The sequence below is a fragment of the Gadus chalcogrammus genome, chromosome 18 (genome assembly GCF_026213295.1).
Source record: "Gadus chalcogrammus isolate NIFS_2021 chromosome 18, NIFS_Gcha_1.0, whole genome shotgun sequence".
Taxonomy (NCBI): Eukaryota; Metazoa; Chordata; class Actinopteri; order Gadiformes; family Gadidae; genus Gadus; species Gadus chalcogrammus.
Window position 1 is genome coordinate 3132659 of NC_079429.1, and position 10000 is coordinate 3142658.

General features: G+C 56.2%; 1 protein-coding gene across 1 annotated transcript in view; it reads right to left on the bottom strand.

Annotated features, from left to right (window-relative positions):
* Positions 1-3620: 3620 nt before the first annotated feature.
* Positions 3621-10000, bottom strand: part of fam53b (family with sequence similarity 53 member B) — a 16036-nt gene continuing 9656 nt past the window's right edge. Inside the window, exons 4-5 of the mRNA XM_056577339.1 lie at positions 8043-8893; positions 3621-3997 (exon numbers count right to left, since the gene is read on the bottom strand). Coding sequence (XP_056433314.1) covers positions 3641-3997; positions 8043-8893 — 1208 coding nt within the window. The 3' untranslated portion in view covers positions 3621-3640. The remainder of the gene's footprint in view (positions 3998-8042; positions 8894-10000) is intronic.

Here is a 10000-nt window from a genome sequence, read left to right on the forward strand (position 1 = left end):
CCCCCCCCCCCCCCGATATCTCCCCCATCCAACCCATATCCCACCCACAAGCCCCCCCCCCCCCCCCCCACTGCCCAGCTCCCCATCTTCACTCGGAACACAGGCTCCTTTCTCCTCTGGGTCGCGCAAATCATTAAAAAGGTTTGGAGAGATGGGGTGGGAGGGCTGGGAGGGGTGGGGTGAGGGTGAGACCCTCTGTCCCCCTTTCAGCCATTATGTGCGTTTTACAAGAGTTTCTGTTTACCCGTATCCTTCACGGCTCATTACCCCGCGAGGCGCACGCAGCGGCCGCGCACGGACCACGGCCGCGCACGGACCACGGCCGCGCACGCACACACATGCACATACACACACATACACGTGCACAAGAACACGGGCACGCAAGCGCGCACACTTGTACACACACATGTGTACAATAATGCAAACAGACACACGTACACACACACACACACACGGGTAAACGTACACACGTACGTGCAGAAGCACACACAAACACACTTGTTCCCTGCTCATCAACATAAGCCGGTCCGTCACAAAGACACATTGACGGATTTTGTGTCGACAAATATGCAGCATTTGGTATTTGAGCCCGGGGTACATGTGTGTCCTCACTCACACACACACACACACACACACACACACACACACACACACACACACACACACACACACACACACACACACACAGCCCAGTAACCTTTCAGGGGCCCTTGAAGCGGGCTGGCGTGCGCTCAGGGAGGTAGGGCTGACCTTAAGGGGCCGATGCACAGACTAGTCTGCCGTCACCCCTGCAGCAGCGCTGGGATCCACACGCAGGCTGTCTCGTCTTGTCTCCTGGTTGTTGTTGGTTGTGATTTGCATTTTGCCTGTTTGGTAATCATTAATGAATCACTTTTTTCCATAACGTCAGCTTCAGGTTAAAAGAGAAATGGACCCATTAAGAACGAGCTAAACTGAAAGCTTGACACAGACATACCGACGGAGAGACAGGGGGAGAGACAGGGAGACAGACAGCTGGGGGAGAGACAGACAGACAGGTGGAGAGAGAGACGGACAGGGGAAGAGAGACAAACAGACAGGGGGAGAGAGTGACAGAGAGACAGGAGAAGAGACAGGGAGACAGACAGATAGGGGAGAGACAGATAGACAAACAGACAGGGGGAGAGAGTGACAGAGAGACAGGAGAAGAGACAGGGAGACAGACAGATAGGGGAGAGACAGATAGACAAACAGACAGGGGGAGAGAGTGAAAGAGAGACAGGAGAAGAGACAGGGAGACAGACAGATAGGGGAGAGACAGATAGACAGACAGGTGGAGAGAGAAACTGACAGGGGGAGAAACGGACAGAAAGAAAGGGGGAAGAGACAGACAGATAGACAGATAGGGGGAGAGAATGAGAGACAGACAGATAGGGGAGAGACGGATAGACAGACAGACAGGGGAGAGAGAAACAGACAGGGGGAGAAACGGACAGAAAGAAAGGGGGAGAGAGACACACACATATAGGGGGAGAGAATGAGAGACAGACAGACGGACAGGGGGAGAGAGTGACAGATGGACAGGGGGAGAGACAGACAGACTGGAGGAGAGAGAGACAGACAGAGAAAAGAAAGGAAGAACACAGGAACAATTTGGAGAAATTAAAAACACACAAACGCACGCCGGACCACAAGACGGGCTGGGGGCCCAGAGGTCAGAGGTCAGAGTACACAGGCAGCAGCAGCAGCAGCAGTCCTCGTCACACGGCCCACATTCACAGCCCCCCGTCACCCCCCCCCCGTCACCGAGCGCCTCTCGGGGCAGAGAAGGTTCTTTTGTTCCGCGGGATGCGGAGGGAGAGCGCTCCCCGGGGTGAACCAACATTCGGCTCAACCGTGGAAAAAAAACAACAGAAAAAGCCCCAGAAGAAGGAAGAGAAGCTGGGGGGGGCTGGGTGGGGGTAGGGGGGGGCAGCGGGGTGCTGCTGGAGCCCCTCGGCACGCTGGGTGTTCTGCCTGCTGGCGCCCAGGGCACCGCGGCCGACGCTTCAGAACGTAAACACACGCTCCGCCGCGCGGCCTTGTGATAACACTCAGTCCCACCCGAGGGGTAGGAGCGGAGGAGGGAGGCAGGGGTGTTAATGGTAGTAGTATGGCAGGAGTGTTTTAGTAGTAAGGCCGTAGTAAGGCCGTAGCATTGTGGTCAGACAGTAGTCTTGTGGTAGTATTGTTATAGTAAGGCCGTAGTATTGAAGTAAGACAGTTGTACTGTAGTAGAAAGGCAGTAGTATTTTGGTTAAACAGTAGTACTGTCATAGTAAGACAGGTAATATTGCTTTAGTATTGTAGTAGTGAGGCAGTGGTATTGTAGTAAGACAGTACTATTGACATAGTAGGACAGTACTATTGACATAGTAGGAAAGTAGTGTTTCCATAGTAAGACAGTAACATTGTAGCATTGTTGTCGTAGTAAGACAGTAGTATTGTCATAGTAAGACAGTAGTGTTGTAGTAGTAAGGCCTTAATGTTTGGAGTGAGCTGGACTTGAACAATAGCCTGGACTCCTCGCCTGGACTCTGTCAATACTGATTATCTGCATGAACTCTTCCCCATGCATACAAGCTTCCGCGCACACACACACACACACACACACACACACACACACACACACACACACACCGACAAAATAGGAAGGGCTTCAGCGAGCACATTTAAAACTGTGTTTTATTTGTATAGAAATATGTCCATGTTTTTTTTTTACATAGCTCTGTAGTTACAAATTATAAAAAGGAAGAACATTAACGCTATTAGCTTCACCAAGTTTCTCTCCGACAAAAAAGGAAAATACAATCTCAGAGAGTAGCCTCATGTTATTGTGCGAATTATTAAGCTTGTCATTTTGTGGCCTGTATATGTGTGTTTGTGTGTGTGTGTGTGTGTGTGTGTCTGTGTGCGTGTCCATGTGCGAATGTGTGCGCCGCGCAACTCGTCGGACCGGCCATTTCCGACATCCGCGCTCCCCGAAAGGCGAAGTCTCTCAGCGGGCGTCCGTCATGGACCCGTGTCAAACAACGTCCGAGAGGAAGCCACCATCGTCCTCTCCTCCTCTTCTTGTTTCGTCTAGTGCAGCAAAAAGTTCAGAGAGCCCCCGTGGTGCGTTCCTGCCTCGGTCGGCACGGCGATAGTCCGTCCGGCCACTCACAGAGAGACCCTCCTACGCCCCCCCCCCCCCCCCCCCCCCCCCCCCCCCCTTGTTGTGCAGCAGCACTTCCTTTAAACTCCCCCCTCCCCCCCCTGGGTCCTCCTGATACCCACGTCAGCGAAACGAAGCACAATGGCTTCCAGCGCGGACGCCCCCCCCCCCTCTGTGGGACCGCCCGCAGACACCCCCCGGCGGCGGCGGCGGCGGCCAGACTCGGGCCAAAGCGAGCAGGTGTGGGGGCCACGTCCCGACACCTACCTCCTTTCTTAAGACTTATGAGTGAGGTTCGACCCCCCCCCCCCCCCATGCATGGCGATCCAGCCCCCGGGGTCACAGTTCACACCCCTCCAAAAAGAGGGGGGGTTGGGATCGTAGCGTGAAGGAGGGAGGAGCGGAGAAAGGGGTTCAGGAAGGAGTGTGTGGACGAGGTGGGGGGGGGGGGGGGCATGGGGGGGGGGCTCAGTTCCTCTCGATCTGCTCGATGTCGAGCATGCCCCCCAGCTGATACATGTCCTTCCTGGGGCTGCACAACCCCGCCCACAGGTACTCGCCGCCGCCGCCGCCGCCGGTCGTATCCCCGCCCCCCGTGGCGTCGCCGTAGTCCGGGGCCCCCCAGCCCAGCTCCTCGATGGCGGGGTCCGAGCCCACGCTCATGCCCTCCCCCTCGCCCTCCTTGGACCGGGACGCGGGGTCCCGGAGGAAGTCGCTGCTCTCCCAGGGGGCGGGGCTTCTGAGGGTGGGCGGGGCCTGGGTTGATTGGCGGCCGTCCTCGCCGGGGATCCCAGGACAGCTGAGGCTGTGGAAGCTGCGCAGTTTCTGCAGAGGAGGGGGGAACAAGACGGAGACAGCGGTGGTTTAGCGCCGGGACAGCTGGGGCCGACCTCTCTCCGGCCCTGCAGTTGTCTAGTTTCAGTTTCACCTCACGCCCTCCAGGGTTGAACCCCCCGGTTTGGGCGCCGTCCAACGTTCGCACATCACCCTAAACCCAAGACTAGGACTGGCGTCCTCGGAGCAGCAGAATGCGCGACGGATCCCCTCAACGGCTATAAATCGTGTTCCGCTACACGCCGGAGCAACTGGCCGGTCCAGGGGGGGGGGGGGGGGGGGCGCGAGGCAGCCGCTGCTCCACGCAACAGGGGGGGCCGGCATCACTGTCAGCCAGGCCGCCACGCCCCCCCCCCCCCCCTGCTACTGGGAAACGGCACAATGGACGCATACATCTGGGGAGCGTCGGAACATTCCCCAGGCCCCGTCCACATGTGCCAGAAGCACCGCTGTAGGCCCCCCACGACAGCTGGGCTGGCCTGGGTTGGGTAGGAAGGACGGTCTCTCTTACAGTAACCCCCCCCCCCCCCCCCCCCCCCCCACACACACACACACACACAAACACACACACCCCCCCAACGAGCTCAGCCCTGACGACAAAACACACCAGCTGTCTTGTCCTGAGCGACCTCTGCGGTGGTGATGGGTTAAAGGGACACAGCAGAATACGGTCTCTGTGAGGCCCCCGTCAGTTGCGGTTTCTGCGTTATTGGGGGGCAGGCGGGGTGGCGGGGGGGGGGGCGGTTAACAGTCATGTGTGTGAATCGACCGCGCTGTGAATCTGCACATCTCTTAGTACAATCTTCTACTTGGATCGTGTTGATGGTCTGGGGGGGGTTCCAGGTGAGGGGTCCCCCCCCCCCATCCCGCCAGTCTGGAGCCCCCATGAGAACCACCCTGAGGAACCCCCCCCCCCCCATGAGGACCGGCCCTGGTCTTTAGCTTAGGTTCCTCAGAGAGCGGGCCCATCAGAGGAGGTCTTATCTATGCTCACTCGGTTACTTTCTAGTGTCAATAAGATCTTCAAAGAAGAGGCTGTCAAGCGAACCTTGAATACTCTGCTCGACGCGCGCAGGCTGACAGAGCTGCCCTGAAACATCAACTCCCCCCCCCACACACACACACACACACCCCAGCCCCCCGTCGCCTGGAGGCTGAAATGGAGACGGGGGGCAGAAGGGCATCCTCATCCATACTGACCTTGACTCGCTCCATCATCAATACAGCCTTATCAATAGCTCATGAGGTCGCTCACACACGGCGATACACACACCAGGGAATCAATGTCTGCTTTTACACACACACACACACACACACACACACACACACACACACACACACACACACCCCTCTCTCTGCCACCACCGTCACCACCGATGCAGCAATCTATAACTTCTGCTCTACTTGGTGACATCCAGAGGGGGGGGGGGGGGGGTGGAGGGGGGGGGCTACAGCCGGCCGCGCTCCCAGCATGAGTGACACCATTGTGGCCATCTTGTGGCGGTGCCACCGAGCCTGCCACAAGATGGTGGTGGTGGGGGAGGGGGGGAAGGGGGGCAGGGGTGGGGGGCAGGGGGGTGTGCGCGGCGAATATTTCGGAAGTCACTCGGGAGTGGGTGTCTGGCTGCAAAGGGTGCGAGAAACCCAAAAGAATCAAAAGGGCAAACGCAGAAAAACAAAAACCGCTGATAGAAAAGGAAGCCAGCAGCCGCACAGTTACGAGGCTCTCCTTGTAACAGTCGGCCAGCTCATCGCCGTGGTTACAAGCGATCCTCCTCCTTTGCAAACAGAGATGAAAAGGCCGCGGTGTGGAGGAAGGGGGGGGGGGGGGGGGGGTGGAGGGCTATAGGCTGCGTGCATTGTGGCCCGAATCTGATCAGATGACAAGCAGATTAGCCTTGGGTTCGGTCACGTCTCCCTGAGCCAACACAACTGGAAGTCGTTCTCCTCCGGGCCGACTCTCAGAGGAGTCCGTTTAACAGGCAATTACAGCCGGGACAGGGGGGGGGGGAAGGGAGGGAGGGGTTTTATCAACACGAGCAAATCGGATTATATAATGTTCAGCAGAGAGAACCAGAACGGCTCGTTTCTAAACCAAAGCCAGACGTCGACGCAAAGGAGTGGTGTAGTGTAGTAGCTCTTACAAGGGGAGAGGCATTCTGCTAACACATGTAGCCACGTCGACCCATGGCCTGCTAACCTCCCCTGTGTGTGTGTGTGTGTGTGTGTGTGTGTGTGTGTGTGTGTGTGTGTGTGTGTGTGTGTGTGTGTGTGTGTGTGTGTGTGTGTGTGTGTGTGTGTGTGTGTATTTGTTTCGGGGGGGGCATTATACTAACCCATGTAGCAACATTCATCAAGGCATACTAACCTCTTGTATATGGGTATGTGTGTGCGACTGTGTGTGTGTGTGTGTGTGTGTGTGTGTGTGTGTGTGTGTGTGTGTGTGTGTGTGCGTGTTTGTTTCGGGGGGGGGGGGAGGCATTATACTAACTAACCGATGTAGCAACATTCACATTCATCAAGGCATACTAACCTCTTGTGTGTGGGTATGTGTGTGCGACTGTGTGTGCGTGTTCATAATGCACACTGCATGTTCCGAAGACACTCGTGAACTCTGTAACTTATTCCACAGGGCCCCAAGTCCAGCCGTGCGTTGTCCATCATTGTACTGTAATGTACTGTGTGCGTGCGTGTGTGTGCGTGTGTGTGCGTGTGAATGCTTGTATGGGTGAAGCAGAACAGAAGACTGCCTGACAGGATGTGTAGCAAAAACAAGTTGATGTGGTGTTGGTGGGAGCCTGTGTGTGTTTGTGTGTGTGTGTGTGTGTGTCTGCGCCTGTGTGTGTGTGTGTGTGTGTGTGTGTGTGTGTGTGTGTGTGTGTGTGTGTGTGTGTGTGTGTGTGTGTGTGTGTGTGTGTGTGTGTGTGTGTGTGTGTGTGTGTTTGTTTACGTGTCTTTGAACACCAAGAAGAAGAACTTCCCTGAAAGGTACGTGTGTGTTTGTTGATTTTGTTTATCAGCGACTCTCCTGAGAATCTGACCCTCCTCATCAACTCATTGTTTCAGATCCCAGCCCGCGTTCCGTCTGCCCAGACGCCTCCACTGGGGGATGTGACTCAGTGAGGAACGCAAAGGACATGTTCTGCATGCTGAAGCTCTCTGAGGCATGTGTGTGTGTGTGTGTGTGTGTGTATGTATGTACCTAGGTGTTTGTGTGTTTGTATGTTGGTGGGAGTCGGTGTGTGTGTGTGTGTGTGTGTCTATGCAGCTAGGTGTGTGTGTGTGTCTGTGTATGCACCTAGGTGTATGTGTCAGTGTGAATGTGTGTGTATGCAACTGTGTTTGTGTGTACATGTCACACACACTGTGTGTGTGTGTGTGTGTGTGTGTGTGTGTGTGTGTGTGTGTGTGTGTGTGTGTGTGTGTGTGTGTGTGTGTGTGTGTGTGTGTGTGTGTGTCTTTGTGCATGTGTAACATTAGTAGATGCAGTAAAAGGCATTCAACTAAAGTTAACAAACAGTTCCTTAACCATTAACTAATGGCCTCTTCATGTGAACTAAGGTTTACATTTGTACATTATATAATAGTGTTGGCCTAGATCGGCTCCATAACCGTATTAAATAATGTATAATAAATAAGTTCTACCGAAATCCCAAAGCATCCAAATTATTCTGAAAAGACTCAACCTGAAATGACCACGTTGACATTTGTCAAAACAGTAATGCTTCGAGAGTCGTCGCACATTTGCGTACCCGGCCCGAAAACAATGCCTCCCAGAATGCATAGCGGCCGCGGGCTCCGCTTTGAAATAAGCAGCGCTGGACTTTTTTATTTTTTGCATGTGTCTCCGTGAGTGCCTGCTTTGTGTCCGGGCGCACAATGTCCTATTGAGGACGCCACGATGGCGGCTCGCACAGCACGCTGTCATCTGATCCCCGTGTCATCAGTGGTCACACGCTGCCCCCCCCCCCCCCTCCCCCCCCCCCCCTCCCCCCCCCCCCCCCCCCCCCCCCAGCCTCCTCCCATCAGCACCCACCTGGGTCATCTTGGCGAGGTCCAGGGACGGCCGCGAGTCGGCCGGCCTCCGGCGCTTCACGCCCGTCTTCTTGTGGTCGAGCGCGCAGGGCTGCGAGCGGCTGCGGGCCAGCCCCCCCCCCCCTCCCCCCGGCCCGGCCACGCCCCTCCGCCGCTCCAGCTCGGGGGTGGAGCCCGGGGAGCTGTCGGGCGACGCCCCCGGGGGCGCCAGCGCCGGGAAGATGTGTTCGTGCGAGAGGTAGAGGCCGCCGGGCGCCGCCGACGACAGGGTCACCGAGGAGGAGGAGGGGGAGGAGGAAGAGGAGGAGGAGGAGGAGGAGGAGGAGGAGGAAGGGGAGGCCCGGCCGGTGAAGGCGGGCGCCAGGCCCGGGGAGAAGCACGGCAGCTCCAGCGCCGCGTTGGAGCGCGCCGGCAGGCTGAAGCTGGAGCTGCGCTGCATGGCGGGGAAGACGACGGCGGCCGGCGCCCCCGAGGCTCCGCCCCCGGCGCCGCGGTGCACGCTGCCCCCGCTGTGGCAGCGCCGCTTCTCCACCGCCGTCCAGACGCGGGACCCCTGGGGCCGCCACGCCGCGCGGCAGCCCCCCGCCAGCTCGTCGGAGCAGGACAGCGACCGGCACTGCCGCTTGCTGGGCGGCGCCGCGGCGAAGGCCGCCGGGTCCGCCAGGCTGAGCTCCCGCAGCAGCCCCGAGATGGCGCCGCCGCCGCCGCCGCCGCCACCGCCGCCACCGCCGCCGCCCAGCCACCCCGTGGGGCTCTGGCACTCCTCGGGCACCGCGTCCCACAGGCTCTCCAGGCTGGCGCCCACGGGCCGCGAGGGGCAGCCCTGGCCCAGCTCACGCCACCGGCCCGCCTCTGCAAGCACAGCACAGAGGGAAGGTGAGCGTGAAGGTTGACAGAGCGCTTTTATTTTGAAGGAGCGTTGCTTTAAAGGGAAGGGATCAGATGTACTTCACGGCATCGTCAATTAAAAAGAAAGTATTCGGAGAAGCACAGGCTTACGGTTAAAGTCGATGCGCCTTTATTTTGAAGGAGCATTGCTTCATTGGGAAGGGATCAGACGAGCTTAACAGCATAAAAGAAAAGTATTCAAACTATTCAAAGAAGCACAGACTTAAGGTTAAGGTCATTAGAGAGAGAATGGAGTCGAGCACTCATCCATGTTACAGGAGGTAATTGCACATTATCAAAGGTCAGGCTGCCGTGGTTCTTGGCAGGACCATGTTGTGTTTCATACGCTAATCGCTTTTATTGCGTTGTGGAGCCAACACCTGGAGACGGGCATGCATCCAAAACAATGGCCGACGGCCATGTGGTAATCTGATGAAGAGGAAGGAGCGGTGAAGCAACATGGACGCTCCCGGCTTAGGGCTGGTCGGCCATGTTTGTTTATAGTCTCTCTGAGGATATCAATGACGGACTTCCTCTCGTTAAACTATATAACCGAACGGCTCTATCCAAACAGCCTGTAATGTATTAACTACCACTTGGCCAGCCCTGTACATACTTGCCAATCGCCACAGAGGCAAACAAAATCAGGTCGGTGGTACGGATTCCAACCCAACCACTGGACTGAACCATTCTGGGATAATAGAAAACCCACAGACTCCAACAACAGCTGCGTGCTAAGTTGACACACTATTAACTAGAATGTTACGAGGATGGATCCTTTTTATCAAAGTATTATCTAATAATAATAATAATCACAGACATAAGTCCTGAAAAGTGGGTCATCCAAATAACTGACTGCCTGTTGATTATGAAATGTTCTGAAATGTTCTTTTGATTTACGATCACAAACAGAGATGTTGAAGTGAACGCCAGCCACTCCTTTTGAGGTTGGAACCCAGAGCGAACCATTTCCTAATTTCTGTCAGCGATTTCGTGAATGCAGTTCTCAGAATAAATAACCTCATGATATTGTTTAAAGGGGTGGTGAACCCAAAAACCTTTCATTTCATC